Here is a 15,914-nt window from a genome sequence, read left to right on the forward strand (position 1 = left end):
GCACTGGCTGGATTTTTACTGCTGCTCAGGAGCTGGCGTCTCTGCTGTTCGCTCCCACAGGTGCTGAGCGCTGCCTTTGCTGCTTTTCTGCCTGGAAGGCATCGCCCACAACTTGTGGCTTTCCCCGGCCAGAGGGCACGGCCTGGCAGCTCCCAGGCTCCTTTCAAAGACATCTTCACCATCCGCTGAGAGGACGCTGCTGCTGTCCTTCTGCTGCCCCTTTCTTTGTCCTGGCAGACGTCGAGGTGGGTCCCAGCAAGGGGCTGCTTGTGCTGGGGGAAGTCGCGCAGAGCTGGGTGTGTGGGGTGCTCAGGCTGGGACTCCTGCCCGCACTGAGACTCCGTCTCCTCTGTGTCGCTCTCCTCAGCTTTTCCTCTCTGTTTTGACACATGCAGCAGACACGTGCAGGATTTCTCCTGCTCCCCGGCTCATGCCACACACAATCTTGTTCTGATTTTCAAAGCTCCAATAAAGCGTGTCAAAATGCATCAAAGGCTGAATGCAGAAGTGAAGCAAATTGACTCTGGAGAGGATTTCAGGGGAGGGGAGTAGGGAGATGGTGGATGAACCCTGAGCCAAGAAAGAACTGCAGGGAAGGTGAAGCGTGGCAGAGATGTGGGCAGATGTGCAGCACAGCTTGAGGGACTCAGAGTGTCCTTGGTTTGGCAGGAGAACAGGGCAAGCTGAAAGGGGCGTGCACGTCCTCCAGGATGTGGCTCATGCTGGGCTGCTGCTGGTTAGGGACATGACATGCTGCTGTCACTGCCAGGATGTGAGGTTTTCCAGGTGCCCACATCCCACTTCTGCTGGGGCTGCAGAGCAGCACAGGCTGGTTCAGGTGCTCGTACAGGCGGAGGCTGCGGATCCCCCTGCACCGAGCCCATGGCCGTGCAATCGAGCATCTTGCCCCAGGCTCAGGGTGGGCTGCGGGTCCCATGGTGGTGGTGGGATGTGAAATCCCATCCTGTCTGCTGGTCTTCACTGGGGCAAGCCAGCAGCAGGGACGGCTGCGAGCTGCCTGCTCCCCTTGCCCGCCCCCTCGGTGGCCATCGGTGCTCTCTGCACTGCAGCTGCTGTGGTCTCCAGTGCCCAGAGCGCTCCTGTCTTGGGGTGATAAGAGCCTGAGGAGAATTGAAGTCATGGAATGGGCTCAACCATCCATTGTGCCGATAGTGCTGTGAAATAAGGCACTTCAAAAGGCCGTATTTTGCATTTCTTCAGATGCCTTGTAAGCGCAGTGACACAGTTGCTGAAAGCACATTAATTATTAGCAAAGACTTTTTTTTTAATTCCAAGACAAATTAAACAACTGAAGATAACAGGAAGTGTTACACGAGATGTTAATCCATGGGAGAGTGACAGCAGCAAAAGCCACAAATCATAACATGAAAATCAGGGCATTTAATTTTTGGCTTCTTTGCATTTGGCATTCATGCACATGCTCAATTGTCACTTCTCTCGTTCTTCAATACAGAGGTTTCGGAAGCTGTTAATTCTGGGAAAGGTGATTAAAGCCCTTGAGAGTAAATTGGATAAAGGACCATATTTTTTTTTTTTCCCTCTTGACTGCAAGAAACCAAGTTGCTGAATTCAGTGCTTTATTGTGTAGCATTCCTTGTCCTTGGTTGCACATATGAAAAATGAGCCTGTGCAGAAATGTGTTGTGCATCACACCAAGCAGGTGATCAGACAGCACCTCTGTGGCTGGGCTCAGAACAAGGCATTCCCGCACACCCCAGCACAGGGGGGTTGTGCCCCACGCCACCAGTGGGCACAGCACAAAATGCATCTCTGTGTGCTGAACACCACGGGTGGACCAAACCCATGGGACTGGCGTGCTCCCAAGTCCCTAATATGTGCTGGCTAAACGATGATGCAGAAGCAGACCCTGAGGTCTGTGGGGCCGCATCGCAGGGAAGGAGAGGCAGGATGCACGGGGCTGGCAGGTCGGCGGTCACAGCAGCTGAGGGAGCGACCTCTTTGATGTTTGCCTGTACCTTCTATATGTATACCTGAGGCGTGTGTTGTAAAGTTTAGGCAGCAGTTACCCAGGGATTTGTCTGTGATCTCAGATTTAGCTCCTTTATTTGCTGTCTCCATTTAACGTGTCCCCCTCTGAGCCGTTGCTCTAAGTGCCGTGGGAGCTGCCGGTGCGGGCACTTGAAGGCAGAGCGTTTGGAAAAGCTGCAAGCCGACTGCTTTTGACAACAGACTGGTTAGGCTGAGGATGGTGCTGCATGTTCAAACTCCCTGCCCTGAAGTGACGTGAAGTCGTCTGCAGCTTTTTGGGTTTGTTGTGTTTTTCTGCTTATTGTTGTTGAAATATGGAAATAATTGACAGTAGAAATTACCAAGGGTAGTCTGTGAAGGGATATAAAAGGCAAAACTTGGAATCAGAAAAAACATTCATGTTTAAGAGCTGGAATATGGGCCAGTTACTCTGGAACATTTGCTACCATTTGTGAAATTGCTGTTATTAAAAGAGCTTTTTTTTCTTTTTTTTTTTTTTTTCTCCCTACTCTAATGAGCTCATTGCTTAAAAAGGGGGCGAAACATTTGATAACGGGGGTGTGCAATAATAAAAATAGAAGCAGCTTGCTGGGGGAAGATTGCCTGAGAGGAGATCACAAAAGTATTTATCAGAAACACAAGGGAAGTATTTGCTAGCAGTGACTGCAGATTGTGCTTCGGCTGCTGTACCGAAGGCACGAGCTGAGAGCTGCCACAGCAGCAAGGGACGGCCGCAGCTCGTGGCTTCCAGCTGGCTCTCTGGGCCTGGGCAGCAGTGGTCTCACTGTCCCAGCTGGGTCTGGGTTGCAGAAGCTTTTATTGCAGGTTCACTTCCATCATTGTCCTTCGTGACAGGCACAGATTCAGCACGTGCCTGTGTCTGGTGCAACACACCTCCTTAAGGAGGCAATTCGGCTTTGAGTATGTCTCTGATGTCAATATGTGGATTGCTCTCCTCTAAAATTTAGTGCAACTCAGTTAGCATCTTTCTAGCTGTTGCCAGAAACTGGAGTCCGCCCCATCAAATTGATTTTCATTAAGCTGTTACAGTCACTGAAACTGCTGAGAAGAATCGTCACCATATGGCACAAGGTATTCAAAATGAAGTCTCTTATGACAGTTTGCCACTTCTGGAGGCGCTGAGCTGACATGTGCAGAGGTTACTGATCAGCAGTGGGGAGGAGGGACTCCAAATCTCAAGCACCGATGCGAGAGGAAATAATAAATCATAAACCCACTGCAAGAAGAGGAGGCAAGGTGGGCGAGGTGAGCAGTGTTTGTGGTGGGGGCACCACTGCTCCTGTCTCTACCAGGGGAAGGTGCGAAGAGTTTTGGGTACTTAGACCTTGGTGTGCAGTCCAAGTGCTTCCACTTGGCTGGGTTGTTGAGTCCGGCTGGTGAGGGTGCGAATCACACATTAATTCCTCAGCTCTCAGCAAGAAAAGCCTTTGAGAGTGAGCAGGGAACACATCCCTCCTTGCTCAGTGTCAGCTTCTCCTCAAGCATCTTGGAGGCGTGCGGAGCTTTGCAGCCCCAGACGGGCTGGAGGCTGCTGGTGCAGAAAAGCCTTGTTTCCACTCTGCCTCCTGACAGACAGGTTATGTCGTGAAGATCAGCCAGACTAGTCAGTTCTGGGAACTGTTAGGCACTTGTCGGCAGCAAGAGTTAAAATGGAATTAAGCGATTAGGAATACTTAAATATTAATTGCTTGTGAACTCCCTTTATGACACTTGCAGGTGGAAGAAGTTAATAAATCACTGCTGGCATTGACCCACAAAACAATAAAGTAGAGTGTATCTGAAACAAGGCAAGAGGAGGGGACGGAAAGGAGCTTTTCTCGAGCTTGAGAAAGCACTGTTTTTAGGTCAGATAGTGACACAACAAAGCTGGTTTTTTTTTTTTTTTTTTTTTTTTTTTTTTTCCCAAGGCTTCATGTCTGGAATCTGCCTTTTGCTGCAGACGGGAGCCCTTGCAGTTATGCACAGATGCCATCAGCAGGCCACCTGTGGTTACCTTGCTGCCATTATGGAATCTCTGTAGGAATCCCTCTGTAGGAAGCAGACAGGCCCCTCTTGGCTCTTGCATTGTTGCAGGCTCTGCACGGGCTCCCAGGGAACACCAGCCCTGGGCCCCACAGCGGGGCGATGACCCTGGTTTACTTGGCATGGAGAGGTCTGTCTTCATCCATCTGCTTCACTGCGTATTACCTTGATGCCCTTTTGATGTCCTGCTACAGCATGTTATCCTTGAAGGGAAAATATAACGGTACAGAAAAAAAATATTAAAAAAAAAAAAAAAGGCAAAGGACCCAGCTAGCAGCCACCAAACATAAAAGCTTTATTCAGAGCTAGCAGCTTGCACCAGCCAAATTTAATGTCAGTCCTCAGAAAGGCACTCTGGGCAGTAAAGCTGTGTGAGAGCTCTCTAGCAGCAGAGAGGCAATTAAGTGGCATAGTGAGAAAGGAAGGGGATTTTTGCATTTCGATTATAGTTATTTGGGACAGGTCAAAGTCTGTTTGGTACTTGAGTTTAAACTTGTTCTCAGGCTGTCTGCGTTTTCATGATGGCTTTGCTAGGGTGATTTGTACACATGGGTGCTGGCAGTGCAATGCTTGCGTGAATGCTTGGGTGTAGACCTGGGATCTGTTATCAGATCATGCAGGGCTAAGGTAATACTGAGCAGCTTTTGATTTAATCTGATTTTTGCAATGAGAGTTTATACTGTGAGCATTGCGAACTGCATGCAGATGAAAATGATATTACATGCCTCTATCTTGGATGCTGGATTAAGATTTAATGAGATTCTTTGGTTTGTTTTGTGTCAATCTGTTGTATTTTTGAGTGTTTTTTTTTTTTTTTTTTTTTTTTTTTTCCATTTTATTTTGCCTTTGATGCAATTTTGCAACACTTCTTGTACTCCTAAAAGGATCTTTTGGTGTCTTTGAAAGTTTCGCAGTACAGCAGTTCTCTAGACAGAGTAAATGAAGATTAAACCCAGGCAGAGAACAAGGGAAAACAAGCAAGTGATTTGCAGAATCAGAGCGGGAGGGCACCAGCAGAAGAGCTCTGTGGTTTGTATCTTTTGTCTGGTAGATCACAAACATCAAAGTGAACCTTTTTCATGGGGCTGGGGGTGAGAGCCAGGCTGAGACCCTCAGGTGTCTGCTCAGCTGCTTGTTTTTATGTGTTTTATGTGTTACCTGTAACACATACCTTAATGCTCCTGAGATTGCAGTGTGTGTGGGTCGTGGTGCAGCCACCTGCAGCGGGCTGGCAGCAGCCAAGCCCACAGAGCTTCCTTGTCCCATCCTGACCCCGCACAGCCGGACCCAGCAGCCCCAGAGCTCTGGTGTGTCCCCAAACCCTGCAGCTCTTCTGCTGGTGAGGTATCATAACCTGATTATTTCCATGATACTTTTCTTCCCAGTCAGTGGAATAAACACTATAAAAACTGAATTATCAGTCTTCATTGTGCCTGGGTTTGTGGTGATTGTGAATTAACAGAGATTTTATCTTGGCATTAGTTAGAAAGCACTGCCCTCTGTTTCACTCTTCAATTGCACAGTTTATGTATTTTGTTTTGTTTTAAATATCCTTTATGGGAAGCTACATCTGGTGGGTTTTGCTCTGCCTGGGTTCAGTTTTGCATAAGCCTCAACCTTCCTGATGCACACTGTGATTATCAGTTCAGAGGCTGATACCTGCAATTGCTTGCATGGTGAGGAAGCAGGTGTGAACAGAGAAGTGAAGTGTTCCTATGAATCAGATCACACACTGAGCTCTTTTTGGAAGTGCAAGTGTCCTCACTGGAAATTGTGGGGAATGCACAAATATTTAAACAGCTGCTTGGGAACAGCACAGCCCGCTAAATCACCTAAGCAATTTCCTTCTTCTAAATTGAGAAATGTAGCAGAGTGTCTAAATTGAGAAATGCAGCAGAGCACCCTTCCAGCTCGAAAACATCTTCCTCCAGTTTGTAATATCCTCATTTATTTATTTATTATCTTTAAAGGCTGAGGAACTGCAGCACTTCTTGTTTCATTGATGACAACTGCTGCCTAATTACTTCTGACCTCGGTCTGTTTCTGCACCACCCTGCAGACAGGGCAGGGGACGGCACCGCTCCGATGTGCCTGAGCGGTTCAAAGCAGGAGCCCGCGGGCGTGCAGGGTGCTGGAAGGAGCAGGTAGTGGTGCTGGCAGGGCTAGGACCGTGTGTTCGGTGTAGACTGCCTGTGTGAAAATCTTGGGAACTCCGAACTTGTGGTTCTTGTGAGAAGAACCCCGCAACTCAGGTGTTGCTTGGCCCGTGTCTCCTTAGGGGTCTTCATCAAATACAACTGCCCTGCTCTACCTGTGTCTTGGAACTAAATCTGTTTGTTGTCTCTTCTCTTTGTTGCTGTGAACAGATGAAATCATCTGACATTGACCAGGAATTATTCACTGAAAGTTACTGCAAAGTGTGCAGCGCACAGCTAATATCCGAGTCCCAGCGCGTGGCCCATTACGAGGTAGGATGCTTTTTGTTAATCAGTCTGTTGGGTTGTAACTCTTCCATCGATGCCTCTTTCAGTTACGTGTTTTACAGGGTGGCTTTGGCTACTGTATTCCCAGTAAGCAAGTTACATGAGCATTTAAAATTCCTCTTTGAAAACTCAAAATTCAAAAGATCACTTTTGTTGGTGGCACATTATTCTGTGAACGATGTTACTGCAACGTTGTCTGCTGCATGTATTTTTTTGTCCTGCCTAAATCCGCAGTCAGGCTACAATTTGACCTCTAATAAAATATAGTTTTCAAATAAATGTAGCTAGCAAGGAATCACTTAAGAGTTCAGCAAAACAAACTCAAGTTTTTATATTAACTGTGCTGCACTATGCTTGGCTGAATAGGAATCACTGATTGTGCAGAGAATAGATTAGTATTTCTGAATGTATTCAAGCACTTAAGAGGTAGGCAAGCAATAAACAATTAGAAGGGTATATCATTAGAGACATGTTAGAACAGCAATTAACAGCACTGCATATCTTCAAAACAAAATTAAATAAATTCATATTAAACAAGGGAGGAAACTCCTGAAGGATATGCTGCTGTGAAATCCTTCAGGAAAGGAGAGCTGCTGCCACCCATGCCTCAATGCTGGAGGCTGGGGAGGCCGGCGGCAGCACGGGCCGAGCCCCCAGGTTGGGTGCTGGCCAGTGAAGACATGCAGGAAGCTTAATCAATGTATGGTATCCAAGGCTGCTGTGCTGCATTAATAAATAACAACAACAATAATGCACATTTATTTATAAGGCACCGTACATGTCTGTTTTGGCAAATTCCTTGAGACATTTCCTGTAAATACTCCCTTGGCTGCCCTCTGTGCAGCACAGACCACAGCAGCCACTGCGAAGTCAAAGGCTGCAGTTGTAGGGACACCTTCCAGATCCTGGTAAATGGGTGGTGCGGCTGCCAAATTTTGGTCTACAGGAGGCAGAAGCATTGCTGCAAAATAGTAGTAGCGACGTGAGAGCAGTGGGGTGCTCAGCCAATCTCTTTTCTTCTGTGTCTGTAATTGTAGGTATGAGCTGAATCATTAATTTGTAGCAGATGTTTTCAAAATGTGGAAAACGGCATGTTTTTCTGTTGTATATTTCTAGCGTGAGGTGTTGTGCTCATTTGTCATCCCCAGTGAAATCCCAGCAGACGCCACAGACGCTCGGCACAACAATGCTGTTACCCAACTGGGCCGCGTGCCGCAGAGCAGCGTGTGGGCACTGGAGGGATGGGGGGAGCCGGGGGGGACGGGACTGGCCCCTGCCCGGCCTGGCCTGTCCCCCACGGGAAGCTGGTTGTGCCTCTGCCCTGCAGCGGTGCTTCTGCGGCAGCCTTTTGCTGTGGGACATGGCACTATTGAGCATTGGCTCCGGGTGCTGCCCCAGAGGGAACGCGTGTTCTGCTTGCACCCCAGTGCGAGGAAACCGCGGGCATGGCAGGAGGTCTGCAGACCTGCCCTGAGGTTTTTGGGGAAGGCGATGCTGCATAAGGTGCATCTGCACAGGGGGATGTCACCGGGGCATGGGCAGAGCAGCGCTGTGGATGTTTCTCCCCGTGCTGTCAATGCGTGCAGCATTTGCCCTGCTGTGGCTTGGTGTGGCACCGAACATCATGGGCAGGCTCTGTGGGCAGCCCATGCTTTGGCTGCACAACCAAACTGGAAATCTTTCTGCAGCTCCAGTCTCTTTCCCAATGGAAGCTGGATTTGGTTCTGAGAGACCTGAGCAAATAATACATAGTGAATCATTTCTTAGGCGAACTTAGCCTTTTTCCATTCAGACACTGGACAGGCTGTCTGTGATTTCCCCGTATACATTAATCATGGAAAATTATTGGAGAATAATTTCTGCAAATAATTCTTGCTCTGACACTGTTTCATGAGCGGTTCATTCCGAGGATCTGCTACATGAATGGAGAAGGCCATTCCTCCTGCTAGACACTTGAGTCATAAGGTGTTTCTTTTCCCTGGACAGATGGACAAATTGAGTTTATGGTGAGAATATCCACTTCTGTAATGTCTGGATTCACAACATGACCATTCTTTTACAAAACTCTGTTGGTGAAGGTACGAGAGCTCCGTGCTGCCCACAGCTGCCAGCCCTTGACACAGGGAAAAGTGCAACACTTCAGAAGGCAAAACCCTGCCGTCGACACGTGCCCAGCTTCATCCCGGTGCCTCAGCACTGCCAGGGGGCTCCAGCCTTGCTCGGGGAGCTGCGTGGGGACCCTGGGCCAGCGGGTGCTCCCCTCTGATGCTGCCCGGTGCTGGCCCAGGCTGGGAGCGGGGGGGGGAGGCACTGGCTGGAGGCTGGACTGCAAAGCCGGTGTCTGAGGCTCAGGGTCTGTGTGGGGAACGCATCTCCCTCTGTGCCGTGGTTTGTGTGGGTCCACAGCACCGTGACTGAGCCGGAGCTGGGAGAGCTGGGGAATTCATCCCCTGGCTCCTCGTCACAGCCAAGGGAGGCCTGCAGCCTTTGTGCCAGGCGGTGAAATCTTGGCTCCTTTGCGCATGCAAAATAAGACGTTTCTCTGTAAGAAAAGGAGGGAAATAGTGTATGAAAGGGGGATGTTTTTATCTTGCCAAACAGGAGTAGTCAGTTCCAATCGCTGTCTCGTCTCCTTCCCCAAATCATCAACCAATAACTCTTCTTTTCTGCTGCAGGACTTTGCCAGGAATAAGAAATAATTTGATGTCAGTCGTGCAGTATTAAGCAGTATTATTTCCAAGGGCAAGTGTAGTGGAAAAATGACAAAAGAATCAGAGTATTTGCAGCATATTTTTGCTACCAACGTGACATACAGCAAAATACTGCCCTTATTTTACATGCTTTGTGCAACTCTGTCTGGAGGCTGAGGAGAGTCAGGGGAGAGGGGCAAGGTCCTGGGCATTGCTGTAGGGTTCCCGTGGGGCCGGGCAGCGCGCCGAGAAGGCACCTTCCTGCTCTCTTTGCACAGACAGTGTGTGTCTTCCGACACAACTTTGAAATGAGAGGGCTGATTTTTGTTTTTAAGTAGGAAAAGAGTAGTGACCCAGCGTCCACACCTTAGTGCAGAGCCCTTTGCAAGGAGGTGGGAGCCGGTGGAAAGGCTGGGGTTCAGGCTTGTGTCACCGCAGTGTGGTCGTGAATCAGCTCCTGCAGCTTTTATCAGCAAAGCATTGCTATTCCAACACCTTTCACCCTTCAAAAGCATTGCAGAGGGATAACTGGGGCTGTTGCCATGAGCAGAAGCCCCTGCAGATGTGTGACCACTTCAGCAGGGGATCAATACACTCAGCGACCGCTGTTATCCCTCTGCAAGGGGAAGAGCATCAGAGAAATCAGAGAAGGTCAGCGGGCAGCAGTGGTTGTGGAAGTGGCCTGTGCCAAGCAGAGGAGGAGGGGGGAAGTAAGATGTGGTTTACTTGCTGAAAGTGCATTGAAAACCTGTGTTCCAGAGAGGATTTAGGTATTTCTGCATCCTTCTGGAGTGGCAGGCCTCTTTCCTGAATAATGTCTTGATTACCCATAATTTAACACCCTCTACCAGCTCTGTCGTTGAGAGAGGGCTGTAGCAGTCACTCTGGTGTGCTGCTCTGTAAATTAGAATGATAAGGTTTCTTAGTTAATTCTGAATCCTCATTGCTGTATAGAAGTATTCACAGCCATTAGAAAGATGGTACAATTTATTTTCAAGTTTCTCCTTGAAAATCCTGCAGGAAAATTACCAAATATGCAAAGTTGCTTTCAGATTCCACCTTGAGCTGCATATTCATCACCACATTTGCTCCTTAAGCTGTTATAACGCTTTTCTTCATTGTAATCTTTATTGCTTCAGGTGTTCAGATGGTACTTTACTTTTTCATTTAAAATGAAGAAATACACCAGGTTTGAAGGAAGAGAAGCCCAGGAAAGTGTCACGTGGATGTGCTGTTATTGGCTCACCTTGCGAAATGAAGGAATGATGTTTAAATGCTCGCTGTGTAGCCTGAGAGGCAGGGGGAGGGCAGAGGAAAAGTGTATTAAAATTCAAATGCAGAGCAAACTCCAGAGAATAAATACAGTGCTGTGCCCTTTGGCTCATCTCCGGGAGCCGAGTGTTCTTTGGAATTTCTCACCCTGTCACAGTGGGCGAAGCAGGCGCACAGTATCGACAGCCCCATCAATACTCTGTCTGCACGGGCTGGAGTGGTGCTCAAGTTAATCTGCTTCCAGTTGGGCTGTCCTGCTCTGGGAAACTTTGCATAAAATGATGGCTTGTCAGTAAGAATAATAAACATTGTTTACCATTGGCACATCAGTGCTTTAAGGATCAAAATGTGTGTGCTTGGAGAGGCAATCTTGTATCTGAAATATTAATGCAGCGAAGGAGCATATATTCCAGTTAACAAAATAAATGCTGCACCAGAACACAAGGAGCTGGAATATTCTGTGTGTGATGTGAGCTCCCCACACGAGGTGCTGCGGGCATTTCCAGGATGGAGGAGCAGAGAGGACACATTTCAGCTGGAAGCGAAACTACACAGGGCTCTGGTCTGTCAAGGTGTCTGTTGGTGTTGGTTGGGTGTTGCTGAAGGAATGCTAGCATCGCTAGCTGGTCTGTTGTGCCATGGCACCTACCTGCAAAGTTTTGGTTTGCTGTAGTGAGAAAAACCTGAAAATACTTCAGAGGATGAAGGAGGATGGGACATGTCCTACCTGTTGTTCCTATGTCCTTCCCACCAACTGCTGAGAATTTGCTTTGCTGCATTGTATGCACAGTGTATAGCTTCAAGTGGTTGCTCAAACTTCTGCAGGTTATTCTGCAGATTGTACTGGTGTTTGGTAGAACCTCAGCTTGGGAAACAAAATTCAGACTAAAGAAAGCTTCTAATGTGTGTGTGTGTGTTGTTTGGTTGCAAAGATGATGTAGGTGCCATTCTGTTTTTTGTATGTGCACATACAGACCTTTGCAAATTGCCTTGGCATCCACTTTGTGTCGTGCCATTTACCAGCAGCAAGTAAAATATGTTGAGGTAAATGCGACCTCACAGCATATATGAAAGATATACGTGGGTGTCAGTTTTTATGGTGAGATTGCTGTGATACCTCTTCCCCTTTCTGCATACAGTAAGTACATACTCACCAGGGCAGTATTAGCTACTGGAGTAGTGTGCTCCAGGAAACCAATTTAAACTGGTATTTTACAAGGCTCCATGTTGCTATACTGTTGTAAACATTAACGGCCAAGCATTATTTTTAATGCACTCCCAGTGTCCAAACCTATTGCTAAGCAGCAGCAGCAGCAGAACAGATAAAGACTTCTCATGCAGCTCCCTTCCAAGGTTCCCTCTGCACAGAGTCCCATTTCTGGCTAAAAATAGCTGAAGTTCGTTAGGCTACTCACTGAGCAGTGGTAAAACCCACCAGGGATGAGATCCATCCTGGGGCTGGAGGCGATGGAGAGGCACAAGGGATGCCCCATCAAGCCAGGGAGGCTCCTGGGCTGGAAGTGAGGGCACCTCGCTCAGCTGCGTGATTGGGATGAGCCCCCGGCCACACCATCCCTGGGGAGAAGCCTCTCTTTCCTGCGGCAGCCCCTTTGTGCTGATGCACAGGAAGGCATTTGTTTGTTCCAGATATTGATTCCTGCTTTTCTTTAATATTTTAAACTCAAAGCTGTGTTTGGATTTGGATTCCAGGTGTTTGAAAGCAGAGTCTTTAGTTGTCTTTGTGTGTTGTGACAAAATCCGCCCACGCACTGCACCGGGGCTGAGCAGGTTCTCAGAAGCGAGTTGCACTGACATACTTTAAAAAGTGATTTGTTTCAAACACACAGAGATAGAATGAGAACAGCCAAGCATTGCTGCTGTTTGCTGCTTTGCAGCACTGTGCTGGGTAAATTTCGTAACGAGATGTATCTGAGTTAACTCTTCTGGTGCTGTTTCCCATTGTGTCAGGACCATAACAGTGAGGTTAATGCAGATATAAGCAGCCTGAGTACCTGTGGCAGATCAGCCTGAGCTGAGAAACCTGGGCTCGAGCTGCTTGAAATTGATCTGTTTCTGTCGGGGGAACCTGATGTCTCTGCATGGCTTGGCTCAAGGCAGCAGAGCAAACCCATGGCTGCAGCGAAGGCACCAACCAAGGCACCTCTGTACACACCCCTGGCACAGCTCTGAGGGTAAAGGCATGTTGAGCAGGGACATGTGAGGAACTGCTTTTCTACAAGTTTAAAGGGTTTTAAATGCCACAAAGACCTTGATAAAGGGCTTGCATACAGCTGGGAAGCTGGTTGCGAGCAAACAGCAAAGGTCAAGCTTGCTGCACGAAGCTTGCCTCAGGTTCTTGCCCTGCTCACTCTCTCTCCCAGCTCTCCTTTCCCTGGGTACATTCTCAGGGATGTGCACTGCTTGCAAAAAAAAATCCCAGAACACCAAGAGAAAAGTAAATGCCGATTTGCATTAGCCTGAATTTACAATTCACCTATATCAGAAATGCTGGAGGAGCGATGAGGGACTCTCAGCGTGTCTGGAGGAGAAGTGGAGCTGGCAGCAGCCACGGGTACTCGGGGTGGATGAGGGAACAGTGCTGAGCCATGCCACCCCATGCTCTGTGAGCAGCAGCTGGGAGCAGGCAGTGATTGTTCTCTCTGCAGGGCACACTGCGGTGTGCAGGACCAGAGATACTTCGGCTACAGTTGAAATCAGTATAGGAGATGGTGAAGTTAAAGATGAAACGGTGGTTCCTGAGACAGAAAATTCATGCCTTACTGTTCTGCTGGCCTGCAGCTATCTATCATGCAGGAGCCTGCAGGGCTGAGCATAGGTCCTGGTTGAATGGGCAGTTGTAGGATGGCAGGGCAGGGGTTTCCAGCTATGGAATAAATCCTGTAAGCAAGCAAGCATCACACAGCCCTGGAGCCTGTGCTGTCCCTGCTGCACAGGGCATGGTGCGACCCCCCTGGTTTGCCTGTGGGTTGGAGACTGCACCAAGGGGAGAAACCCAAGGGCAGCATTTTCTCTGCCATTGAACAAGATCAGCCCAGGAACCCTTCTCTCAGGCTCTGAGGCTCCTCCTAGGTTTGGTGCCCAGGTAAGGGGGAAGGTGGTCCCGGTGCCGGTTCCGAGCTCCTCAGGAAATGCGCTGCGGTGCTGGGTCTGATCCAGGGCCACCCTCAAAGGAGCCTCGAGTGGGTGGCCCTTTTCTCTTGTTAAGGTGGCTGTAGCAACAACAATGTTGATTTTAATTAAACTTGCCAGGCTCGGGCTGGACACTTCGACCTTGCGTGATTGCAGAGCTGAGCAGAGCGGAAGACAAAGCAACCCCTTTAATCCCTTACAAGTCACCGGCTTTGGGTGCAGCAGGTCACCGCTATTTGTTTTACTTGGAGCATCTGAAGTCTTTTTTTTTTTTTTTTTCTTTTTGTTTCATTTTTAAAGTTGCAGAATAAGGAGTTAGGAGATGCTGCTGGGGCCTGTGAAATGGTCCCCATGGCACGTAGCAGGGACTGCTCCTGGTGCACATCGGAGCCCCCGGGCTGGGGAATTCTCTGGACTAAACAGGCAGGGAGGGAATGATCATGGATGTAGAGAAAATGGAAGGGGCCAGTGGTTGCTTCCACTTTGTTTGGGTGAGTAGATCAGCAGTTAATTACCTTTATGTGTGAGCAAATTAATGTCTAAACTGGAAATGTGTCTACCTGTTGCTTTAAAGAAGCCAGCTTCCTAGCAGTGTAAATCCAGTTGTATGTAATTGGGAATTACGGACACGTATCTGTGTGCCCAGGAAGTAACAAGTATGAGGAGACACATTTTAAAAAATTAACTCACAGAGGAAAAGGGGAAGTGGATAGAAATGACCATAAATTATAAATGAGGCTTTGCAAAAATTACAAAGAGAGAAAAAGGACATTGGCACCCAGCAGCGTCTGGAATAACAGACGGAGTTTGTCTCTGCAGTGAACAACGGGGATCTTGACAATAGTGTTTGCTCGTTGTGTGGGTAGGAGAGGCAAAAAAAGGAAGGCGTTTTCTGAAAATACTTCTGTCCTCTATTTTAGAAAAGCAGAGGATGTTGTTATATCACAGAATGAGGGAGAAATTGGTTCCGTTCCAGTAGGAATTGGAAAGTTTGTTAAACAACGATTATGAAATCCAGGATGTTGCTTTTTTGAATCAGTAAGTCCAGTCATTTGCAAACCAGTGCTCGGAAGGAGCTGGCCACGCACCCAGCATCATCACCGCTGGCCTTGGTCAGGCCTTGGGAAGAGCAGGGAGCTCCTGGAGGTGATGGGGGGCAGAGCCCCTCCGGAGGGGGCTGCACGGCGTGGTCTCAGGCAGAGTGACTGCCCTTCTGCATGAGGTGTGGGCAACTGGGTCTAGCCAAAATAACTTTCTGTCTTTTGATGAGATTACAAGTAGGGCACATATAGATAATAAAGTTGATGTAATCATATGACTGCATGTTTTGTGGCAATTTAATTAAGAAACTGCCAGCATACAAAAAGGATCGACACAGTACACACTAAAAGGATTAAAATCCAACCAACGGTCTTCTGGAAAAGAATTTATTGCAAGCTAAGTGAAGCCACAGCCATTAGCATTGCCATTACAGTTCCTTTTCCCATTTCCTGCTCGTCTCTGCCTGCTCCTGACGCACTGTGTGTCCCCGGCAAAAGGGGGTCTGGTGGCTTTGGCTCAAGACCAGGGCATGGAGGAGCGGGGAGCAAGAAAGGAAAGGCAGGCTGACTGAAAACACGATGCTGCGAGCGGAAGAGTGAAAAGCAGATGATAAACAGAACTGTGGAGAATAGAGAAATCGGATCAGAAGCAATCACAGCGTGAGGAAAGGAGCAGAGCAGTTGGTTTGGAGCTGGTGAGGTGGCTGGGGTAAGGGAAGAAATCCCTTGCAAGATGGTGAAATATTTCAGACTGTCAGGTCAGCTTAAATCAGCAGTGCAAAGTGGGAACAGACCCTTGGGCTGCCGCAGGCTGCTGGGCTGGGGCTGCTGGCAGCCTCCTGCACCCTCTGCCAAAAGGAGGAAGGAGGCATCGCTGCGGGTGCTGCCCAGCCCAGTGAACCCCCAGCTAATGCCTCTTCAAGAGACTCCTGGCCCTGTAGAGGGAGAGGTGCCTCGGTCCTTCCCAAGGACATTGCTGTTGCTGGTAAATGTACAAAAAAAAAGCTGCTAAATTACTGCAGCAGTGAGCAAATCCTCCATAAGCCAGCGCTTTCACTTCTCATCCCTTGCTGTCCTAGCTCCAGAGGCAGAAATCATCTGCTCTGTCCGAAAACAGCCTCGCCTGCAGCTCACAGGGTCCTGCCAGCTGCTGTCCTTCCCACAGAGCCCTGATTGTCTGCTCTCGCCTCCCTGCTGCACGCTCTGGACAGAACTGTGCTGCAAAA

The 15,914-nt window shown here is 48.5% G+C and overlaps 1 protein-coding gene across 2 annotated transcripts in view; it reads left to right on the top strand.

Moving 5' to 3' along the window:
• ZMAT4 (zinc finger matrin-type 4) overlaps positions 1-15,914 on the top strand; it is a 68,563-nt gene that overhangs the window by 9,427 nt on the left and 43,222 nt on the right. For both annotated transcript variants that reach the window (XM_068662322.1, XM_068662323.1), the window contains exon 2: positions 6,420-6,521. In XM_068662322.1, the coding sequence (XP_068518423.1) occupies positions 6,420-6,521 (102 nt within the window). The remainder of the gene's footprint in view (positions 1-6,419; positions 6,522-15,914) is intronic.

The sequence above is a fragment of the Anas acuta genome, chromosome 27 (genome assembly GCF_963932015.1).
Source record: "Anas acuta chromosome 27, bAnaAcu1.1, whole genome shotgun sequence".
Lineage (NCBI taxonomy): Eukaryota > Metazoa > Chordata > Aves > Anseriformes > Anatidae > Anas > Anas acuta.